At 45.4% G+C, this 24,899-nt stretch overlaps 1 protein-coding gene across 1 annotated transcript in view; it reads left to right on the top strand.

Moving 5' to 3' along the window:
* The window catches only part of SLC35F3 (solute carrier family 35 member F3), a 111,697-nt gene that overhangs the window by 78,893 nt on the left and 7,905 nt on the right, over window positions 1-24,899 (top strand). The window contains exons 3-4 of the mRNA XM_044239346.1: window positions 17,740-17,959; window positions 24,420-24,545. Coding sequence (XP_044095281.1) covers window positions 17,740-17,959; window positions 24,420-24,545 — 346 coding nt within the window. The remainder of the gene's footprint in view (window positions 1-17,739; window positions 17,960-24,419; window positions 24,546-24,899) is intronic.

Raw genomic sequence — 24,899 nt, 5'->3', positions numbered from 1 at the left:
TGAGTCTAGTATGGGAGGAAACCAGAACAGGAACTCAGTTGTCCCCCACAGTCTTCTCTCTCTCTCTCTCTCTCTTTTTTTTAAAAGATTTTATTTATTTATTTGACAGAGAGAGGTCACAAGTAGGCAGAGAGGCAGGCAGAGAGAGAGGGGGAAGCAGGCTCCCCACTGAGCAGAGAGCCCAATGCGGGGCTCGATCCCAGGACCCTGAGACCATGACCTGAGCCGAAGGCAGAGGCTTAACCCACTGAGCCACCCAGGCACCCCCCGCCCCACAGTCTTCTCTAAGCTAGAGAAATGCCCCAAAGCATGGACAGCTTTCCCTCAGCCATTTTTTAATTCTTGAATCTCAGGGAGCCACCAGGGACTTCCTCAAGGGTAAACAATGTGTGTCTTCAGTCAGTAACACAGGACCAACCAGTATGCTTTTAGACAGCTCCTAAGGGTCCAATCTTAATTTATTTTTCAAAGGAGCTGTTGGCATATGCCATGGAAATCTATCCAATTCTAAAGCAATCAATCTCTGCTGTTCATTTGGATCGGGTAGTTATGGCTGTGTGTGTAAGGGAAAGACAGACAGACAGATAGACAGACACACACACACATGGGAAAACAACCTGCAGAATCAGTGGACACCCATCCACACACCAGGCTCCTGATACCAATCTTGAAAAGCTACATAGTTAATACAAATCAGTTCTTTCCACAATGGCCCATTATGGAATTACCCCTAGCAGGGAGCATTTCTGTCCTTGAGAGACAACAGGATTTCATCTCAGCTTTTGTGAAATTCTTCTCCTTAGTAACAACACTGATTTTTTTTTTTCAGTCCCTCTTGAGTTTGTGTCATCTTTGCTTTACTCTGGGTTCAAGATCGAGAAAACACCGCCTGTTCCTCTGACACTGCATTACACAAATCTTTACATTTCTTCACTCTGAAGAAAGATGCTTTTTAAAAGCAGAAATCTGTGGGTAAAGCCAGAGGGGTAGCCTTGAGGCTAACTTCGCTGAATTTTTCTTTATAAAGATAAATTTATGTCCATGGTTTTAAATAGCTTTGACACATCTCCTGAAAATAGCCAAGAGCATTGCCCACACATCTGCGTGATTAGTTGCAGGGAATATACCCTAAATCCACATGCCCACTCGTGCAAAGCCCAGAGAGGCAGGTTCTTTGCACTCAGCACTACACACACACACACACACACACACACACACACACACACAAACTTTGATGGTCGCAGAGCCTCAAGCAGCAAGGGAATCATTGCAAAAGGGCTCTGGTTTGTTTTCTCATTCTGTCCTGGCCAGTGGGGTTGGGGGAGAGCTACTCATGCCATGATAAAGAGAGTCCCCTTTACCTGGCACGTCGGCCACCACTAAGGTTTCACTAAAATAAATTCAGAGCGTGGGGCAATGAATCAGAATCCCTTGGTTCTAGACTCAGCTCTGCTACTAAGCAGCTCCCCAGCCCAGGGCAGAGCTTGTCACCTCTGTGCCTGAGCTTGCCTACATCTGAAATAAGGAAGCTGCATCTCTCACGTCCCTGCCAGCGCTGATAGTCTGTGGTTCTATCATAGTCACTTGCTTATCTTTCTGGCAGTATAAATGTACTGGCATTGGTAAAATATGCCTAAATATATCAGGAACTAAGTTGTGTGATGTATTCACTGGTGTCTGTTGAGTACAGGTTTGAGTCAGGCGCTGTCCTAGGTCCTGGAGGGTGCACAGGTGACTGAGACACAGGCTCCTTCTTCCGGGAAGAAACCAGTGGCCCTAGTGGAAGAGGCACTGATGCAAAAAGTATTATAAAAGTCTGTGGATGGAGGGAGACCCAGAGGATTAAGGGGCGGATCTGCAGGGTGCCTCCAGGGATCTAGAGGTTGAAGAGGAAGCCCTGGAGGAAGAGATACCTGGAGCCTCCGTGAAGGGGACAGCAATAGAGGGGTGACTCCAAACTTCTGAAGCCCACGGGAGTGTGGCTATAAGCAGAACTGAGTCCAGCCCAGTAGAGAGAAAGGCCTTGGTTCCTAACAAGGCAGGGTCCCCTCTCTGTGCTTTGCTTTCCAAGCTGGGCTCTGTGACAGGAGTTCTGCCTTCCTGCAGTCAGCTTTAGCAGACAAATTATAGGACAAGATATTGCTTGTATTTCTCTGCAAAAGGCCTAAGGAGAGCAGATGCATGATAAAGGGACTAAGTCAGGCTAAAGGTCTTTTAGAATCCCCATAGTGTAACTTAACTATTGTACTACTCTTAAATATGTGTGGAGTGGCTCTGTGGGACCAGCTATATGACATATGTCATTGTACACTGCATTACTCCTTTGCAAAGCCTGGTCTCTGAAGATTGCCATTCTGGCCACTGACCTTTACCAAAATGCCATTGCCTTTCAGATGACAGATGCAGATCTGTCTGGTCATTGGCCCAGGCCTCAGTCTCAAGCCTTGGACTTTCTACTGCCACAATGGGAGACAGTCTGAAACAGAGGGAGGGCTGCTCACCCAAGGTCTTCAGGAAATTCAGTCAGATTTTTAGAGTTTCTACCGGTCATCTCTCCACACCGATAGACTCCCAGATACCTGAAGGATGGTATGGGAGAACCAAAGCAGACCCAGTGTTGGAACCCCAGTTCTTCTCTTGTTGAGCAATTATTAGAAGTTATCTTCCTTATCGTGACCTAATAGGCTTCTTTCTACCACTCCAGGGCCCTAAGCAAATAACCACCCACTGGGAAGAAAGTGGAGCTGGCCAGCAGGTGAATGCAGGCATCTGCTAAGGCTGTAGAATTCAATTCTGGGACTTTGATGGCACCATCAGATCCCGTATCATCCCACCCACCCTCCCAAAGTCTGAGTTCCAGCTTATTTTAGAAAGCCTGGGAGAGGTCTGCCGGATCTGCCATGCCTTCTCCACTCTGTGATTAAAATGCTATTGGGTCATGTGTTATAAAACTGTATTCCTGGTTTAACTCTTGACTGCTTTACAAAACGCAGAACAGGTCATTGCTGAAGTAGAGGTAGCAAAAAAGAAGTAAAAACCCAGCAGCTGTTATTTTCTGGACCCTGGTGAACCAGTGCTTGGTGCTTCTCAGGGGGATGTGTGTAATTAAAGCATGTTGACTTTTTCGTGAGCCAGTGGTTCTGTTTCAGGACTAAATGACTCTCATAAGAATCCACCTCCAGCCATTTGACCTCCTACCTGCGCAGGAGAGAAGTTGTGTCCTGCCACGGATGGTCCTATGTGTCTCTCTGCTCCAGAAAACCTTGTCCAGTCTCCTGGGCTAGATGGACTATCACAAACAAGAATTCTCAGAGGAGCTTTAGTCCACGTAGCAGATATTTGAGTGAACTGCCTACAGCGGGCAGAATAGTTTCTAGTATCGAGGGCCTGTTTCAGATCAGGACAGAATGCACAGACATTCTGAGAGTTCCTCTTTCCTGAGTGGCCAGGCTACTTCAGTCAGCACTTTGGTCTCTGCACACGGATGGAAGCAGTGGGTCATCCTGTCTTTGATGCTTTGATCTTCACCTTTGGCATGGAATGCAGAATTTCTTCATTCTAACTAGCAGATTAGCCAGGAGCCATATGGACAAGGTGATGTTCACTCTCTGCAGTTTTCAGATACTTCTGTTGTTTGATCATGCCTGCAAAAGAACCAGCTAAGCCCCAAACAAAGAGCAGATTCCTGTGGAGGAAGCTGTGAAGTTCCTAGCTAATGGGACATGTATGCAACCTGTACTTTTTGAACATTCCCTCTCCAAGACATGCTTAAAGCTGGACCGTCCCTAGGGGGAAGTCTCAGGGATCGATAAATTCTTTGTGTGCTGTTAATGCCCTCTATTTATCTGGGATTCCTTTCCAAAAAGGACATTGCCACTAATTTTTTTCTGCCTCTAAATGTATCAGGCATCATTTTCAGAACTGACCAATAATTAGATAGCTATATAGGTAGATAGATAAACTAGCTAGATAGCTGCACGCATACAAAGTTCTGGACTCACTGGTAACAAAACTAGTTGCTTAGAAAACCTACATGTAATGTAAGAAATCAAGCTTAATAAAATGATTCAGTATTTTGTTTCTAGTTGTGCTGTAAAAGTTAATCTTTTTGGCTGTTCAGGCAAGTCTTTAAAACTTGATTTTAATATACAATGATACTTCGGCCAAGCCTGGATCGGCTCCGGAGGGGAGATCTGTAACATTGAAACATACTCGTGGAAGATGCAAACACACTTTCACTTACTTAGGAGCAGTAGTGGCTTATATAGGAAAACGATTCTCCTTAAAATGCCCCCAAAAGATATCTTAACATTTTCAAACTAAACAAAAGCCTAATTCATGACTCTGGTAACTGGCCTCTGCTGCTTCTGTCTGCTTAAACTCTAAATAAATGGGCGGGGGGGTGGGGGTGGAGAGGAAATAAACATTTACCCAACAGTTCAGTACTTCTAGCTGGAAGCCACTCTTAGCTTTTGCTTGTTAGAGAGATTTTATTTTCTAATCTCAGAATCTCAAGGTTGAAACACATTCAATTTCATAGAGCCCAACTTTTCTGCTAATGCTGGAGTGAATATCTTTCATAACCACCTTTCAGTCGGCCTCTTGATACTGGATGAAGATATCAACTGATCCAGGCCATATAAATATGCTATACTGCTAGGCTATCCTGCCATCTCTTTTCAGTAAAACCTTGTAGTAGATACTGAAGTCTGGGGAACTACCCCTTAAATGCAAAGTGATCATCCAGACACCCCATAGGGGTCTGGGACCTCGTTCTCTCCATGGCATGTGTTTTCTTTGTACTACAGATGTGCCCTAATCGTGAGAGTTGGTGGGGGACTTTTATAAACATTTGCGTCATCTGTAATTCCCCCCAATATTCTATTATAAATACAATTATTCTTCAGGAAAAATTCTAAAATTTATAGAAAATTATGCACAAGAAGATATTTGTCACCTTTTTTTTATTATAATAAAAATTGGGAGCAACGTAGTATCCAGCTGCATAGTGAGACTGTCACACTATATTCACCAGCCCTAATTCGATGCAGAATATCCCCCAGAATATCTATGCAGGTGGCAGTCAGAAGATTGCCAGCCCCAGTCCTACACAAAAATAAACTCAGTAAGCAGGAAACCATGTGATCCCAAAGGAACATTCTTAGGAGACATTGCCAGTTAAGAAACAAGATATGACCTTGCATGTGCACAATGATCACATGTGGGTAGGCACATCTATATGGGGGAAAGAAGAATGTGTCAAAATCACAATTGAGTTGAAATGATTTCATCATGAGTAACAGTACTTTTCTCCTTTCATATTTTTCTTTTGCACTATGTTTTTAAAAGTTCCTTTAAGAAAACAATCAAAATGTCCCACATAGTTAACCTTTTCAAAAGCCCGTTATAGAGACGAGGAATCTGCTGCATCATTTCTTGAAATAAAAGTGCAGCCTTCTGTGGGCCCTGAACTTAAGATTTCTTCTATTTGATTATTTACCTTTATTTCTCCTTCCTCTTCACCCGATAGGGCAGGCACAGGCCATAGGGCACAGGCCACCCCCAATGCCTACAGCCATTCATCGTGATTCTTTAATTAGGGCCCGTCAAAGGTGAAGAAATTATTTTACATCCTTAATCACACTATGGATAAGTTTATTACTTTACTGTATAATTTGAATTATATATAAATATCTGTGTGGTTTAAAAAAAAAGTATCCACTTATGTTTGACTCTGAATAGGCTCTTCTCAGAAGGCAGAAAACTGTCATGGTGGTTGACCCTGAGGAGATCTGGGGATTGGGGGTTAGGAGCAGAAGATGATTCATTTTCAGGACCCTTCTGTCATCCAGGTTGGGTGTGTTGTTGTTGTTGTTGTTTTACCATATGGAAGAAGTTTAAGAATGGTAACTCAAACAAAACCATCATGACAATGAGATTCTGTATCTACCTGAGCTTTGACCATAACCCACATGACTAGGCTGCTCATTGGCTTTTCTAGTCCCCGGGGTGAGGTCAGTGTTTCAATCCAGTTTTTATGTCCTATGATCGTATCTTCTCCCTTTTCTGGTTTTCATATGAGGTTCCAGCCTCAGTCTGTAAATGTCTCCATGAGAGGCTCTTCCTTCTGGGGGCTTGGCTACCCTTGCTGCAAACCGAATTAGCTCTTTTTTTGTGAAATGCTTTTCTTTTTTATAATGATGAATGAGCTTCTCACAAACCTCATTTTGGCTAAAAGAAGTAACTACCAGGCAAAAAGTCCTACCTTAGGGAAACAAGATATATCTTTGAGTTAGGACACTCCTAACCTCCCTTGTCTCCTCTCCTTCCACAAAATAGCAGTACCCCAAAGCTCTGGAAGATGGACAGGAGCTTCCTCCTGGCTTCACTCTCTTGCTTTCCTGTCTTCTGTGTGATTATTGCAAAATTATGGCTGACATCACCTTTTTTTTTTTTTAAGATTTTATTTATTTATTTGACAGGGAGAGATCACAAGTAGACAGAGAGGCAGGCAGAGAGAGAGAGATAGAGGGAAGCAGGCTCCCTGCTGAGCAGAGAGCCCAATGCGGGACTCGATCCCAGGACCCTGAGATCATGACCTGAGCCAAAGGCAGCGGCTTAACCCACTGAGCCACCCAGGCGCCCCTTGACATCACCTTTAAATGCATTCCTAGTGCAGATGCTTCGGCACCTGTTTTGGATTAATCTTGTTGAAAGTGAATGCTGGTAATGGACTAGAAAGTGAGACCCAGTCCCTGTTTTCCTAGGGATGTACTGATCTGGTGGTTTGCATTTTTGAATGAATGGCCATGGCTCAGCTCAAGGACTGCACTTAGACTGCTTGTAGGGTGAGGTGACTTTTTGGAATTCCAGACGAATAAAACTTTTTTATTTCCTAAAATCTTGATCAATCCAATATGTAAATCAGCCACGAACAGCAAGCACATTGCCTTTCAGACCAGTCACGAAATGAGTAGGTGTCAAATTTCATCTGAGTTCTTCCAAGCTTGCCCAACCCACTTGGCTTTTCCTTGATGCCTCTGTTGACATATGGATCAAGTAGGTGGTCTTTTGTTCATCTGCTGAAGGCAGGCTATGCCGCAGGGCTTCTTCCATTGTAACAGGAAAGCTAGCCTGTCCACAGGGCTGTGTGCCCATCCCATCTACCACGTGCCGAGGGATTCTGGCATTTCCCAAAGTTTCCTTGGGAGGCTGTGGTAAAAATGCAGTTCTTTTCCAAGAGACAAGTTTCCTTCCCCTTTGGTTCCCAGAGATCATCTGAGCCTGTTGCTGAGTAATACTTTGGGAATGTATCCTGTATCTCTACATCCCCACCCACTGCTGCCTATCCCAACTACTGCTTGGTTGATTTACTGTCTTGATTTTTCAGAAACTTTTCATTTCTTCCTTATCACAGTTTTCTAGTTTTTCTATTCTTCGAATAGTTGCCTTCTTTTAATTCTTCCACGCCTTCCTTCTAATGCCTTCTGAGCCAGAACCTACACAGTGAACTGTCTTTTGCATATCAAATATATTGAAATGACATTTTACCTCAACTGACTGTATTCCTCAAGACCTTGCCAAAGAAGGAGAAAAAAGGTATAACTGGGAAAATTGTTCCAATTCTGCTCTGCTAATATTTCCAATCATTACTTTTATTTTTAATAAATACGGGTTTGTATTTGTGACCCAAGGAAAGCGCAAATTAGTCATTTATTTTTTTTTTATTTTTTACACTACTCCATCAGTCTCTTTTTCTGTCTTTCTACATAAATCTATAGATTTTCTATGTCCTACTCTGTTTGTGTGTATCCCTAAAATTGAATAATACATTGTATCACCACCAATATATACTAAGAGTAATGTAAGCTTATTTCAGTACAAGCCATGGACAGAGATGGTGGGGGTTAAAAACCTTGGCTGATGGAATTATTCTCAATGAGCCCACAGAAAGAGCCTCGTACAGAGATTGAGCCTATCATAAGTACAAAAGAAGCCCAGAGTTGCTCAGTACAGAGAGATCCAGGAGAAAATGAGTAGTCTTCTGTCTAATACTCAAGACTGGTTTTGTTCCCTAAGGATCTTCCTGCCCTGGCATGGAATCACATCTCCCTGGCACCATGCCATGTTCAGTGGATCTCTGCCTGGTATCTGCAGGCCTGTTCCAGACAGATTGATGTGGTTTTCACAGTGGGCTCTTTAGAAACCAGCATTAAGGAGTTTCTGTACGAGTCTGTGTGCCACAGGGACTTTCCACATCTCCCAGAGCCGTCTTCACTGTTTGCACTAAACTTCTTGGGTTACTCCACGCCCTGCTAGCATGAAAGTAGCCCATCTGTTTGCCTCACGTTTTTGTTGTTATTGTTTTTCTAGAACGTGAGATCTTGCTCATGTTTTCTTTCAGCAAGTGCTATCCTAATGGTTTGTATTTCTTGTAGTGTAGTTCACGTGTAGTTCTTGCACATGAGCAAACTTAAGAGTCTGGTTTCTCACCTGGGCGTTGAGCTATCTGGAGTGCCTTAGCATCTGCAGGAGTGATAGTCCTTCTATCGTAACCCCCACCCTGCTTGCATTCTCCAGAGACTGCATTTGACATAATCAATGAAGATATATATTTCCATTTCCATCTTCATGAATGGTAGTAGGAATCCTCTACTTCAGAAATCAATCACTCTAGATTTTTTTTTCTTAATATGACAAGAAAATAAAACACCAATTTGCACAACAGCATTAGGTAGATCAATAACCAAGTTCTGGAAATGACAAGATATTAAATAACCTGGACTCTAATTTGAAGAGTCCTATCTTTAGGGCGCCTGGGTGGCTCAGTAGGTTAGGTGCCCAACTCTTGATTTTGGCTCCAGTCGTGATCTCAGGTCATGAGATCAAGCCCCACATCAGGCTCCACACTGGGTGGAAAGCCCACTCAGGATTCTCTCTCTCCCTCTCCCTCGGCCCCTCCCCTACCTCTCTCTGTCTCACTCTGTCTCTCACTCTCTGTCTCCCTGTTTAAAAATAATAAAAAATAAAAATAGAGAATCCCATCTTTGATAATCTATCAAAGTAGCATTAGTTATGTCACATTTAAGCCACAGCTGTTTCTATAAACTTTTCCTTCAGGAAATTATCTTTTTTTCTTCATTTCATTTTAGACATTTTAATACAATAAGCAAGACAAACATACATACATCACAAAAGTAACACACACATAAATACACATACACAGAGCTTAGAACCCCTTTCACATTTCTTTGCATTAATTCTCTGAGAATACCAATAGGAATAGGAAAACACACTTGAAACTAAAGATGGAGGGTATCTGTAGGTTTCATTGGTTTACATTTGATTTTTTTTTTTTTTTACCATTTAAAACTAATTTTTGGATATGAGTTGCGTAGGAGAATTTGGAGTACAGACGTTCGAGATAATGGGTAAAAATGCCTATTTCTGGCCTTACACCCGCAAATTCTAACTTAGCCATCTGGTATGGAAACAGAAATTCACTTTGTCCACAAGTATTTATAGAATACTTACGATGCACTGGGCATTATTGTAGGCTCTGGGGATTCAGCAGTAAATAAAGTTGCTGCCTTCATGATGTTCATATTTTGCTGGATGAACAAAGACAATTGAAACAACGTGAATATAAAATATGTCACAGAGTGTGAGTCCAAGTGATGAAGAAATGAGGGGGTGGTTGAGGTAGCGATGTCACTGTTTTATAGGAGGGTCTGGGAAGACCTCTCTGACATTTGAGCAGAAACCTGAGAGGGTGAGGGAGAGAACCATGTGCCAATCTTCCCTCAGATTTATATTTTTTACTCTGGTATCTTATTGAGTAAAAGAAACCAGACATAAAAAAGCAAATAATGGGGGTGCCTGGGTGGCTCATTGGTTAAAACCTCTGCCTTCGGGCTCAGGTCATGATCTCAGGGTCCTGGGATCAAGCCCCATATCAGGCTCTCTGCTCAGCAGGGAGTCTGCTCCCCCCACCCCCCGCCCCTCCGCCTGCCTCTCTGCCTACTTGTGTTCTCTGTCTGTCGAATAAATAAATAAAATCTTTTTTTAAAAGAAGTAAATAATGTATAGTTCCATCTTCATAAAGGTAAAGTAAACTATTGAAATAGAATTCTCCATAATGATTATATTTAGAGGGGCTCGTAATGACTAAGAGAGGGCATAGGGCAAGTTTCTGGAGTGCTGGCCTATTCTGTATCATAGTGGAGACCGTGTTACATGTATGATTTTTCTTCATAAAAATTAATCAACCTTAATCTCTGTGCACTAAAAGAAATACATTTTATATTTCAATTTTTAATTTATGTCTAAAAAAGAAAGACAAGAAAACAATTACATCAAAAAGGATAAAATACTCAAAAGCAAACTTAACTCAGGAAGTGAAAGACTTGTATATGGAAACTACACAATGTTCCTAAATGAAATTAAAGAAGACACAAAACAAAGGGAAGGACATTCAGTGTTCATCGATTGGAAGATTTAATATTGATAAGATATCAGGAGTGACCAAAGTGATCTACAAATTTAACACAATCCCTATCAAAATTCCAATAGCATTTTTTCCAGAAATAGAATAATCCATCCCAAAATCCATATAGAATGTCAAGGAACTCCAAATAGCCAAAATAATGTTGAAAAAGAAGAACAAAGCCAGAGGTTTCTCATTTCTTGATTTCCAAACTTATTGTAAAGCTACAGTAATCAGAACGGGCATGAAGCGTGATACTAGCCTAAAGACAGATTTAGAGGCCAGTGGAATTGAATAGAGAACCCAGAAATAAACACTGACATTCATGGTCAAACAATTTTTAACAAGGATGCTAAGATTATTCAATGGGGAAAGGACACTGTTTTCAACAAATAGTGCTAGGAAATGTTATGTAGATTTTACCACAATTTAAAAAAAATTGTAAAGAAAGAAATCAGGGAGACACAGGCAGCATGAACTTTTGGACCCAAACTTAGGTGCACATGAAAATCCTTTGGAGTTTTTTAAAAATACAGTGCAGTCACATTTTAATGCAAATTCACAATAACAAAATATAATGATGACTAATGTTTCATTTATGTGTAAAAGTTTCATTTATGCATAAAATAATGTGGCTCCCTCAAGATTTTAAAAGTTAAACAAGAATCACCGTATCAACTCTGGGAGTCCAAGGGAACTAGAAATGCCAGGTGGCAGGGTTAATATTAGCTGGAAGACAGAAATACAGTATGCCATGAGAAAACCAATCAAGATTTATAAATTTTGAACTATGAAATGTTGCCAAGAATGTACCCCTTCTATAAACTGCACCATTCTCCACAGAATTCTCGGCCCCTTACTAGACAGTTTGATCAAGTATATCCAGGGTTGAATCCAAGCAATTCTTATTTTTAAAAGCTCCCTGGAATGTCTAAGACTAATGGTCTATGCATCGTAGTTTAAAAACTACCAGTCCTCCATAAAAGAATAAGCACATTCATTCGGTGTAAAAAGGGGGAAAAAAGGGTTATTGACATATATTGTGTCTTAGGCTATGAGGTTATAAGATGAAGCAAAAATGTCATGACCATATGGAGCTTAAGCTTCAGTGAAGACGTCAGAGGAAGCAGATACAGTGAAGTGTAGTTATAATAGACATTACTGTATGTATAATAAGGAGTTTGGTCACATGGGGAGCACATATCAGGGGCATTTCACTGAAGGGGGCATATGAACTGGTTCCCAATGGATGGAAAGAAACCAGCCAACCAAAAAGGGAAAAAGTGAGAGTGTTTCCAGAAAAAGAAATAGAGAATCTGTTGGGACCTAGAGCAGAGCTGAAGAAAGAGCACTGAACTCACAGAACTAAAATGAGTTCAAGATGAGGGAAATTCAGAGTAAGGATGGAGAAGTGGTGATGCATAAAGCCAAGGATAAGGCCAGGTCAGGAAGGACCTGGCAAGCCTGGTGAGGAGCTTGGCCATTCTCCTTAGGGAAAGTGAGTGGAGAGGAAGACCTCCCCAGTGGTAGCATGGAGAATGGGATGGGCTGGGTTGGAGAAGAGACAACAGTGGAGAGAAAACCTCAATTAGGTTTTAGCAGCAGGGGTCCAAGTGAGAGAGGAAGAGGCATGGGCTGGGGTAATGGCCACAGGATTGAGATATTTAGGAGACATAATCTATAGGCCTTGGTGATGAATTAGATGCGAAAAGGGAAAAGAAGTTAAGAATGATTCCCAAATATATAGCTTGGGTAGAAATACGAGTCATGGTACCATGTTGTGATTGAGGGTTGAGGGGGAAGATATCACATCTATTTGGGAAGGCAGAATTTGGGATGTCCAGGATGCAGGATGGTTTTGAGTGGAAGGTGGTGTCTTAACTAGAAATTCATCAGTTGAGCTTTGAAAGCAGAACAGTGACTGTCTGCAGGATAAAGAGAGGAAGAAGTAGAAGAGAAATCTAGTAAATACCAGAGAAGTCATTCAAAGAAGACTTGGTAGTGTGTGTAGAGGTTGGAGGATACCAAGAGGGGTGTACTGAATGAGAAGCCCAGAAGGCAGTTTCAAGGAGGAACAGTCAACATTACGAGAGACTTCCAAGAGAAAGATGAACCCGAGCAGGTGCCTATTGGATTTAGCAGTACAGAGCTCATTAGTAATCAGCCCAAAGATGTGGGTGAGTGATGGGAGCTGACACTGGGTTAGCAAGCTGAAGAGTGAGAGAGGCCGTCATGGCGGGCGTGAGTGCCGACCACCATTCTGAAAAGCCTTGGCTCTGAGAGAGAGGTTGAGGGAGGACAGGGGGCTGACCAGATGCTTGCTTTCGCTTTGGGGGTAATTTAATGTTGGTGAGGCTTAGACCTATCTAAAGCGTGATAGAAAGGATCCAAAAGAGAGGAGGGATTAAAAAAGAGAGAGAGAGAGAGAGAAAGAAAGAAAAGAAAAAGAAAAGACGGGGGATCGTTGAGTGCTCAGTGGGGAGTGAGCACAGGCTGTAGATCTGGCTCCAGCACTTTCTGGCCTTGAGGGCATTGTTTGATCTGTCTGGGCTCTGGCATCTTTATCTGTAACTTGTGAGGTTGCTCTTTGTCTGTGGTTTCCAAACGGCAGTCCTCAGAACTATCTCAGAACACTCATGTTTCAGCTTTTGCCACAACGACTTGACCTCTCTCTTACGTGTTTTTAAATAATTTTTTATTTCTAGCAATTTAATACATGTACATACTTTGGACAAGCAAAATAGCAGTCAAAGAATCCTAAAAAACAGCAACCCCTATCCATACCTGCTCACTCTCAGCCACTCCCAGTTCTTGTAGTATTTATGCCAGTTTATGTAAATTAAAGTCTTATCTCCGTATGTCTTAAATGTAGACATCTACTGATGTCTGTCCCATCGTATGCCCACTTGCCCTGATTCTGATCCTTCCGACACAATGCCATCCCAGCGTTTGGTTAACCGTGTTCTCATTATTATAAGCATGGAAATATTGCTCACCAACTCTTGTTTCCATTTGTGAACAACCTGTCATTTCCCTTGCCAGTAATATTTGCCTCTTTTGTCTCATTTACCCTGATTTCCATTAATGGTTGCTATTTTTTCCCTAAATGTTCTGCCTTCTCAAAAACCTATCAGTATACTCCCTGTGCTGGTGTAATCACAAGACTTCCCGGGAGACTCCACTCCCAGAGACCTATGTGGTCTGCCACGGAGCCTCCTCTTGGCACTAGCTTTGACTCTTGGCCCTGTTAGAGCCACATCTTCTGCTGCCATACCTTCCTCTTCCTTGTTTTACACCCTTGTGTTGGTGAGGCACGGGAGTCGATGTTTTCAAGTCCTGCAGAACTGAAAATATCTTATTCTACCACCCCATTTGATTGATGGTGAGCTGGTTATAGAATTCTGGCTTGCAAAAAAACTTTCCCTTGAAAAATGTCAAGGCCATTGTTGTTTTGCTTCCATTTTGGTTGTTGAGATGCCAGAAGCCATCGCAGTTTTCTACCCCTCGGACCTATTGGATTTTATTTCTCTTGGGAGAGTTTTATTTTTATTTTTATCCCCTCATGTCCCAAGTATGTGCCTTGTTTTGGTTCTTTCTTCATTCATTTTTCCTGGTACCTGGTAGGCCCTTTTGTTATGAAGATTCATACCCCACATTTCTTTTTTTTTTTCTTTTTTTTTCAATTTATTTATTTTCAGAAAAACATTATTCATTATTTTTTCACCACACCCAGTGCTCCATGCAAGCCATGCCCTCTATAATACCCACCACCTGGTACCCCAAACTCCCACCCCCCGCCACTTTAAACCCCTCAGACTGTTTTTCAGAGTCCATAGTCTCTCATGGTTCACCTCCCCTTCCAATTCACCCAAATTCCCTACTCCTCTCTAATGCCCCTTGTCCTCCATGCTATTTGTTATACCCCACATTTCTAAGGAATTTTCTCGATTTCTCTCTTTTATAATTCCCTCCACTTTATTTTTCCCATTCTCTCTTTCTGCAGTTTCTTTTAGTTTAAAATTGGACCTTCTGGCTTGACCATCTAATTTTCTCTTTCTCTCTCTCTCTCACTCTCAGGAGATTATCTTCACTTTATATCCCAACTCTTCTACCTAATTTCTTTAACTTATCTTTTATTTGATTTCCAAGATTACTTCCTTTATTTCCATTCACTCTTGTTTTGTTGGTACAATTTCTTCTCTTCCCTCTCCAAGGACATTCTCTCTCCCCCAGCCCTACTAAAATCCTGCCTATCCTTGAAGGTTTGACTCAAAATCCATATCTTGTATGAGGCCTTCTCCAATCAGTTCAAATCTCTCCACTAAACATGAATTCTATAGCATTATTATATTCCATACCATCTAATATGTAATTATATTTAAACTTGCATTGCTTTCTGTTGAGGAAATCCATTGTATCTTCCCAGTTACACTATAATCTTCTCAAGAGCAGGGACTGTTTGCTTGTTCTCTATCAGCCAGAGTACCTTATCTAGAACTGTGAATATAACAAGTTATGAACAAGTGCTTACTGATTTGAAAAAAAAAAAAAAAGATTGGCCATCTTAATTCCACCAAACCAGGCTATCCTAGTCAGGGTTCTTTGAGGAGTACCAAGAGCATAGGTATTTGCCAAATAATAGAGAAGTGTAGAACTTACAGATGTTTACAGTTCTTCCTGTCTTACACAGTGTTTCATTCATACCTAATTCAAGAGCAGTATTTTAGTGACTTGTTTTATTGACTCTTCTCTGAAATGCTCAACTTAGATTTCATAGGAAAAACACTTTCTTTTCTCACTCACATTTCATTGGGTTAGGAAATATTTAATAAATTATGCAGTCGAAATAACCAAGAACAATTAGCTCAAGCAGGATTGGAAACAAACAACATCTAAATCGTGGCCAACACATGACTCAGTTGGTAGGAACCAAAGGGCTTGGGCATGCTGGAGTGTAATCTACCGGCCTTGGGCACTTAGCCTGCCAAGGAAAGAAGGACATTCAGCTGTCATGTCATTTGCAGAAACCAGTCAAGATCTACTATACTCTAGTCTTTGTATACCAAGAAGAGGTATCTGGAAGAAATTAATTTGTGCCCATGATCTCTCTTGGGTCTTCTTGCAGTCAAGGGTACATGTGGCCAACCCAGCTGACATAGATTAGTGACAGCCTTTGGTCTGAAAACAGCACGAGACTCATTGGCTCAGGGGCCAGTCATCTTTGTCTGCTTAGAACCCAGATCTCCCCACCTGAGCTGTACTTCCCCACCACGAGTCTACGAAGGGCCAACAGAGCTCTACTGGACCCAAAAATCTTGCCTTTTCCGTCTCCAGGATGGATCCCTCTTCCCCACACTTCTACAATCATCACACTTTGGAAGAATCACACATAGCTTCTCAGAGAGGACATGGGTTATCCAATGGGCTTTGGATGGCCCCTGCCACAATATGAATCATTTTTTATAATAGTCCAGGGAACTTGGAAATCCTACTTACATTGTGGTCCCTTAAGAAGGTTAACCTCTAAATGGAGTTAAAATAGGTTGACATTAGGGGCATCTGGGCTAGGCATCCAACTCTTGATCTCAGCTTAGGTCTCCATCCCAGGGCCGTGAGTTCAAGCCCCGCATTGGACTCTATGCTGGATATAGAGCCTACTTAAAAAAAAATTGTAAAATAGATTGACATTAATGGCAGGAAAGAAGATTTGTATTTCCTGGTGATCATGCTAGAAGGACTGGCACCACTTTATAGCTACTGAAAATCCCAAACGTGAAGGAAGTGTCACCCCTGGTCATTGTCCCCAAGAGAGAGAAGACTGTTCTCTGAACAGAGTCTTGAGAAAACCCCATAGAAAACAGAAAATACTGTATGAAAATCAGGCAGCAACAGAAATATCAGTCTGTCAGATGAGAGTTTTGTCTCTATAAAGCCAAACTGGAAACAATTCAGTTGAATTGGTTTCCGGGTAAATTTAGCGATGCAAACATTTTCCCCAGTGCCGGTTTAGAAGCCGCATAGGACTGAGTTCAGTGAAAGTTAATGAGTTTCCTTTTCCTTCTGTGGCTATCCTACAGTTGAGTAATGAACAAAGGCGGATTTCATTTTGGATTGGTGATAAGAACAAATTGAATTATATTAAAAATCACACCAAATCCCCTTTGACTCTTGCTTTTAATTTTCCTCTTTTCTGGCTGCATTTCAGTCTTAAGTGGCAGAGGCCACAGCTGTTCTCCCATGCTGGGGTATTTGGCTTATTCTAGTTTTATCTTTCCTGTGCTGGGCCCTGCCTATGAGCCTGGGTGTCTGCGGCCATAAGAGGCACGCACCTCACTCATCTGGCTTGTCTGGCTCTCAGGGCAGCAGAGCAATGACCTTGGATCCCCAGCAGTCCAGGTCCCAGACCAAGCCCTTCCCAGGGCTCTCTCCACTCTGTTTGCCAGCCGGCCTCCTCTGCTGCCTTCTTCCATGTGTGGAAGGGTGGCTTTGTTTTTTGGAAGTGGGTTTTCATACATTGATGATCCTTTCCCCTGGAATCGAGAATGACATTGAAAACCCTCCTTCTACAGCTGTTTCTTCATCTCACGCTCTGTTCAGAGGCTGAACTCTTCTTGGACCTGTGCTAGTTTCTCAGGGGGCGTGGACACATGGACATCCACGCAGTGGAGTAACGGATTCTAAAAACGGCCTCACGGAGAAAATGCAGAGATCGTTAGCACTAGTGGTATGATAGCCAAAATGTATTAGATGCTCCCAAGGATGGACGGCCCCTGCCTGGCCACAAAGACAATTCCAACCGGAGGCAAATTTTTAAACAACATATGTTTCAGGGAGTTCTCGTCAAGTATCCTTCCCCCACAATAGAGGTCTAGTGACTTCCTTCTCTTACCAAGCAAGTGACAGAATTCCTCAGTGAGTCGCCATGAAACTGGGCCCTCTTCCTATCAGATAATCCCAACACTCCACTGCCTTCTGTCTAGAACCATTGGTTCCAAACATAGCATGAGCAGAAGGAATAAAAATCTATGATGTTAGATCATCATGGGACATTTTCTTCAATGGACTAAAGCAAAAGGTCGAAGAGCTACTTAATAGACGTTCATAAAAAAGAATAAATACAGAATTTAAAAAATCAGAATAAACGTCTCCCACCCTCCCCCTTCCTCATTTGCTTTAAAAATGGGTATAGGGGGATAAAATGGTCTGTCTCAACCCACGAATATAATAACACTGCCTCTCTTTCCTTGTTTTAGGGAATGCTGTCGATTTTTTGGAGACAATGGCTTGACTTTGAAGGTGTTTTTTACCAAGGCAGCACCCTTTGGTGTTCTTTGGACACTCACAAACTACTTGTACTTACATGCAATAAAGAAAGTAAACACTACGGATGTCTCCGTGTTGTTCTGCTGCAACAAAGCTTTTGTGTTCTTGCTCTCATGGATCGTTCTCAGGGACAGGTTCATGGGAGTGAGGGTAAGTTCCTTATTATCTGTCTTCCTCCCTCACTCGGTCATGTCAACCAAAACCTGCCCATTGGCTTGCTTAGCTCCATGTGCTGCATCCTGAGCATACACTGCTGACCACTGTCCTGCCGATTTGCGGCAGAAAAGGAGCCTGGGGTCTCAGTGTGCCTTGCCAACTTTCTCGCTTGCAAACCATACTCGACAAGCATTCATTAAAGCACCTTTCATTTCAAGCATTTCAACAAGCATTCCCTAAAGTGTGTGCCCGTCGGGGACCCCACCTGGGGATGGCGATGTTCTCCCCTCTCTGCGTGCTCTCCCCCTCTCTCCCGAGGGTAGCCACGCCCTGCCGCCGGGAGCTCTCTGCTAACACTGTCCCTCTTTGCTTAGGATGCATCTGAAAGCCGGGGGATCCCTCCACATCCACATGGACGGGCGGTCTTGGTGGGTTCACTGTCTGGACCGTGTGTACAGAGCTGAAGTGGGCCAGAGACGCTTTTGCTAAGTCCAGATGGTGGACGGACAGTTTCCTTCCCTTCATACCCTAGGCAAAGGGAGACTGAAATTCTTGTGTCCTCAAAGTACCTCTTGTTGTCAGAACCGAGACTTGGCAAGTCCCATTAAAATCCAGTCAAACAGCTAGCCAGATGTCTGACAGTGGTGTGAAATATGATTGTGTGACCTATACAGGGACTCATCCCAGTAAAAGGAGCAAGGTGACTGTTCTTATTGACGGAATCCTGGTGGCTTCTGCTTGTCTCCCTCTGGTGGCCAAGGGCTGCTACTGCCCCCCACCACCTTTGCGGGGACACAAGGACAAAGGATTTGGATTTGGCCTTGAAGCTAGATCTCTTGTTTGGGGGGCGGAGGGGGGGGCGGGGCATGGATCATTAACTCCTTCCTGCACTGGCAGGCCATGTTTCAGGCCCGGTGGGCCGGCCAGGCACCTGAGAGCCCTTTCAATGGGCAGTCCCCATTCCCTTGAACTGCGCTGGCACCTGTCAGGGGGCAGATTCCTGGCCCTCTGTTACTTGTGTCCTTTGCTCATTGTCCTGGGAACAATGACATCACCCTGGTGGAGGATTCACACCCACCTAGTTACTCAAACAGCAGTGGGGACATGAGTCAACGGCTGAGGAGTATTTTTAGCTTGCAGTAGGGGGAAAATTTGTTTTGAGACTTAGTGTTAATTCTGGAATAAAAACTCACTCCCTGTGCTAACCACCCAGAAAAGCTTTTAGCAAATAAATGATCTAATGCACCTCCCCAAGAAATGCGGGTACTTCCAGCAGTAGTCTGTCCGTCCGTCCACCCGCCTGGCTGGACTCTGAAGACTCAGAGGTCCCAGGGCCCTTCGTGACTTTATTTGGATGCAGCATCCCAGGGGAATTTATAAAACTTTTTGGCAAGATTCTGATGTCCAAAGCAAATTCCAAACGGGATCCTGTTCATTGGGAAGAGAAACTTCAAGGTGAATTGATCCTGTTCATTGGGAAGAGAAACTTCAAGGTGTCTCTAAGCAGGACTTTTTTTTTTTTTTTTGAGGTTAAGAGAAGGAGTTGGAAAACACTTGAAACCCTCCTAGACTCAGAGAGACCAGCATGGCACACCCAGATCTTTTCTTTGTCACTGCTCATGGATGAGAGGGATGTCTCCCCTCTAGTGATCCAGTCCAGCCGTCCTGGGCACTTGGCCAGTTTGGTCTGAGCTGACCGCTGTGTACGGAACAAAATCCTGCACTGAAGCCATTGCTAGGCCGGTCCTGACATGAAGGTCTAAGAGGCGGGTGTTGGCGATGGCATTGTGTGTGGTTGTGGGTCTCTAACGATCATCACTCCTCTGAGAAGCGTGCGACCTGCCCTCTGAGGGTTTCCCGCTCCACGTCATGGCAGATTCCCCTCTTCTCCTCTTTAAGAGTTCAGAGAGCTAGAAAAGTCTGGAAGACCCCCTCAGTGGCTGGTAGGATGGGAAATTTCCCCTTGAGAATAGATGGAAACTCAGATCCCAGATAGTATCTAACTGGTGCGAGGGTTCTCTTAAGGTTTCTCTCAGACTGTTGGGGTAGCTGGCACAGAATTTCCAAAGATTGAAGGGAACTGACTCGTTCCCCTTCCCGGAGGGCCAAGCATACGAGCCTGAGAGACAAAAAGCAGCTGAAGGAGGCTCAGCATTATGCTGGTGGGAACAGCTGTTCTGGTGGGAACCAACTGCATGGCCCACCTGTGTTTATTAAGACGATGACTCACACCACAAGGGCTGTGGTTCCTGCAAAACATCCAACTGGTCCAGGCCCATGGACTGACCAAGCAGCAGCAAACATCTTCTCACACCCGAGAGATCCACATCCCTCCCGGCCACTTAGGGCATCCGAGGTGACCGTGGAAAGGACCCCACTGTGTCACCCTTCGACTCTGTGCTTTCTGTGTGTTCCCTGGCTCTCCAGACTCAGACTTTCTGAGCCCGCAGGGAGGTGCTCTCGTCTAGAGTCAGGAGACCAGGGTTTGGATCTTGATTCCAGTAGGGGTTCCATAGTGTAATGATGAGCACTCTGGACTCTGGATCTTGATTCCACTCTTATAAGCTGTTGGGCCTTGAGCAAGTCACTGAACGTCTCTGAGCCTCTTACTTCATTTTAAGATAGACAAGCGCTCGTTTCAGAGAACAGCAGTGAGAATCAAATAAGATGGTGTGTGCCCGACGTAAAATCCAGTAACGGTTCTCTTTCTCGGTGTTATTTCTGTCGTTCTTTCTCGGTTGGAGGGCTTTGTTGGATTAGCCCAGTGTTTTGGGGTGACCGTGTCAGAGCAGATGAACGTCGAAGGAGGCAGTTTTATGTAGAAAAATCAGCAATAGAATGAGAGCAAGTAGAACTCGGGGTGCATGAAGCCGAAGCCCACCCAGCTGTGGTCAGCAGCTGGAGAGAGAGAGGGCATTTGTGGTGAGACCTTTCCACCCCCCACACCCAGCTCAGGGGACACGGAAGATGGGATTCTCTGCGGGCCGAGGAGCTAATGGCGACCACCCACCATAGTCAGGGCCCTCCAACCAGGAGGGACTGGCACAGGAGCGAGAGAGATCTGAGAGATCATTCTGGTGGGCCCTCAAACCCCCGTAGCCCATTCCTGGGGGTCCTGTGCCTTTTCCAAGACCAGTTCCCATCTCGGGTTCTAGGTGATGATTTTGGTAATGACAAGCGCCCTCAGCATCTCACGAGGGTCTGTCCCTGAAAGGTAGCTCTTGTGTCTGATCCCAACTGCCCTGCATCTGGGAGGCTGTCCCTTGCCACCTGGGGAGGACCCAGAGCACCCACAGAGCCTGGGGGAGCCCTGGAGGGCTCACCACTGGCCGCTTACCATGCCCTGAAATCAGAAGGGTCCACTCGACGATCCCCACTGAAATTTAATAGTCTGAGTGGGTAAGAGCAGCCAGGAGCTGGGAGAGGGCATATATTTCCAATTTGTCCTTTCTGTGGCTCAGAATTGCCCCAGGATGTACACATCCACAGCACAGCACACAGGGCTCGGTGTGGCAGAGGATGCACAGCCCGTCCCAGTCTGACCAGAGCGGAGAGCTTGTCTGAGAGGTGGTCAGACTCTGTGCTGCTCCCACCTCATTCCTCCTTGATGCTCAAGGAGTTTGACTCCTGCCCCTCAGCCTGACATTGGAGAGGGAGCAGAGGACCATGGGGGAGGCAGGGAAGAGCCCCAGGGGCCTGGCAGGCTACCGTGGGGTCACCAGGGAAAGTGAGGCTATACCAGCAAGAGGGTGATGGGCAGCACACTGACCTCGGTGTCTCCTGTGCCTACGTTTCCTCCCCCTCCAGCTAACTCCCCCACCACCCCCGGCCCCCTCAGCTGAAGTAAAGATGGTGGTGCTCACCCTTTCCAGGGCTAGGGCCACTGTTACCCATGAGTCTGAAGCCCCGAGTCCCTGTTTTTGGACAGGTCCACGGGATATGTGGAGGGTGGTGGAAGGTGGGAAAAAAGAGAGGCGGGGACAAGTTCAGTTGTCTACTTTCCTTTATTTTCTCCTCCAACTCAACATTCTCCCCCAGGGACACCCTGATCTAGAAGATGGGGGGCATGTGAAACCATAGGACAGCCCCCCACCCCCGGCCTTCCTGGAAAGTACATCATAGTGCAGCAAATAGGCAAGGCAGCCAACATTCCCGAGTGCAAACCAAGAAGCCTGGGTATGTTATGGTATAAATGTAAAGTGTACATTTAAGTCGTTTCTAAGGACAGAACGGGAATCTTGAAGGGAATGTCACGCTTAAAGAACGTCTATCTAGACTCTGCCCCCCAAACCCATAGGGTGTTTCGGCTCTGCTCTGCTGTCTGGGGCATGAAGAGTGAGCTTGGCTCCAGCACATTGGGTGGGCCCCAGGCTCAGGGCCGGGGGCGTCCCAGCATGGCTACTGACTGCAGGAGACAGGGTGCCCCACAATATAGAGCAGGCCGGTCCTGTGACCTGGGACAGGGACTCCTAAGAGGAGAGCTAGAAGTGGGAGCTGGGGGACCACCGTCCCCTGATGCCTCTGGGGGCCTGGACTCCTCAAGTATGGCCTGGAGGGCTCTACCTGGTCCCCACCAGCCCCTACGCTCAGCTCTTCGGCACAGCACAGCCCTGGGTAGGGGCTGGGGGAGGAGGGGCCTCGCAGCCCTTTATTACTGAATCAGTAGAGACAGCAAAGGAAGAGACTGGAGTCAGCCTTGTAAGTCCTCAGGAGAAAATCAACCCCTGGGCTCCTTCACATCCTTGAAACTAAAGCCCCAAGTTTGGAAAAACTCAGGCACCTCTGGAAATGCACCAAATCATCTGAAATTCAGCTCTCTTCTTTCCTTCCTCTTTTTTCTAGTTATTTCTCTCCCTGTGGACCTCGGGTGCCTAGCGAGGTCAACGCGTTCCAAGCAGCATCTTTGCATTAGCTGTGTCCCCTGGGCCAGAAGCCTACCTCTTTCCCCACCTGCCTTGTCATGTGCCCCTTTCTTCTCCCGGAGGAAAGAAAAAGTCGCTTGTCTTCCTGATCTCTGTTTCCTTCTCTGGGTGAGCGGTTGTACTCAGTGCGGATAGCATTTGCATAAGAAACAGAGTCAGTGTGTGATGCAGAATGAGGGCTGACAGTGAGCTACGAATCGGGAAGGACACGTAGGCAGTCAGTTCCCTGGCAGCCTCTCCAGAGCCTCGGTGTTGCTGTTGCATGAGCAGAGTTCGCATCACCGGAAGATACCGCACAAGGAATATTCTAGAACTCACAGTGCGTGAGACTCTGCCAGGTTTCCTTTCGCTAACCTGAGAACATCACGCTGAAGCCAGAAAGGAAACCTCAGTTCAAACCTCAGAGTTGGCTGTTAACCAACTACTCTGTGAATCCTGCTTTTCCTGTTTCTGTAGGTCAACACGGATTTTGCAATCAGCCCTGAAAGTTTACATCCCCGCTCAGCCACACACCAGCTCTGTGACTTTGGGCACGTTGCCGTGACCTCTCTGAGCCAAAGCTTTCATGTTTACAAAATGAAATGGATGATACGATCACACAGAAAACCCTTTTCCCGTGACCACCTCATAAACGGGGGCTACTTGAGGTTGTTACCGGTAGCCGGGGTCAATTTTGAGTGAGCCGTTAAGAGGGACAGCGCTGCCAGTGAATCCGGTCGAGGCAACGTCTCTGTTCTGCCCCCAGCACTCCCAGCCCCATTCCGCACCAGCGACGTTTACGTAGCTCCGTGACCACCCCAAGTTAGAACCTGTACTTACTGTCGGGGCGGATGCATTTCTCCTTTTCCAAAATTTGTCCCAAGTAGTCAGTCTCCTGTGTAATCGACAACCTCACTTTGCGCAGCAGCAGAAACGGGTACATCTCCCTGGGGCGTCCATTCAACGTGGGAAGTCTGGGTGGGGAAAGTCCCAGGATGGAGGGGTTTGTGGGGGGAGCGCCCCGTCGCAGCTCAGGAAAGGCCCAGCGCCCCCAGGGGTAGGACCCCGTGGCCCTTTGGCACACGACACTCTTTCTTTCGGAAGACCCTACTGCCGGCGTGGCGTGCTAAGTGGGCCCCACGTCCGGTCCCCTCTCTGTTAAAATAGGACGTGTCTAAGAGGCAAGATGTCACGTGCTCTCAGAAGGATCGCCAGGAACTGGGGTCATTCCCAGGGTGGTCTACCAAACTTCGTCAGGGCCAGGGCCCCTGCTGTTGGCATCATGACCGCCTTCTCTGTGGTCTCCCAGCACCACAGGGACGGGCCACCAGGTGACACCAGGCCACAGCAGGGCTCCTTGCCGCCAGCTGTTCCAGGGGTTCCATCGCACGAAGCTTTCCTAAGCAAGAACAGAAATCCCATTTGTTTTCCAGAGAACTGGAAAGGAGACCCCACTCTCTTCCCTCGCATGAGACTCTTCTGAGCGTTTCCACCTCGGTGGCCCGTCCCACGGTCCCCCACCCTCTCACCGCTGTTTCCTCCTTTCTGTGCAGATCGTGGCCGCCATCCTCGCCATTGCTGGGATCGTGATGATGACCTACGCCGACGGCTTCCACAGCCACTCTGTCATCGGCATAGCGCTGGTGGTGGGCTCTGCGTCCATGTCTGCCCTGTACAAGGTACGCACGGGGAGTGAGCCCTCAGAGCAGTGGGTCTCAGCCAGCTGGCCCGGCTCCCATGGGGCATCTTTGATGGCATCTGTGCCTTAAGCCAAGCAGCTGTTCTCAGTGTGTGGACAGACTCGCAGGGATGAGACACACCCACTCTCGGCTTTGGCTCTGGCTCTCTAGACCTTTCCATCAAGGGCCATCTCTTTGCAGCACTGGGCATAAAACAAACTGAACAGTGGATGGGCAGCGACGAATTTTCATGACTTCTTTGGTTGGCAAGGACTGGGGCCCCCAGGGGGCTGGCTCGGTGTTTGGAGAAATGATACAAATACTTGGAGCAGCCTCGTCACTGAAATCTTTCAT

Source organism: Neovison vison, chromosome 2 (genome assembly GCF_020171115.1).
Source record: "Neovison vison isolate M4711 chromosome 2, ASM_NN_V1, whole genome shotgun sequence".
Classification (NCBI taxonomy): Eukaryota; Metazoa; Chordata; class Mammalia; order Carnivora; family Mustelidae; genus Neogale; species Neogale vison.
The sequence above is the reverse complement of the archived record's forward strand: the minus strand, read 5'-3'. Positions and strand labels throughout refer to the sequence as shown.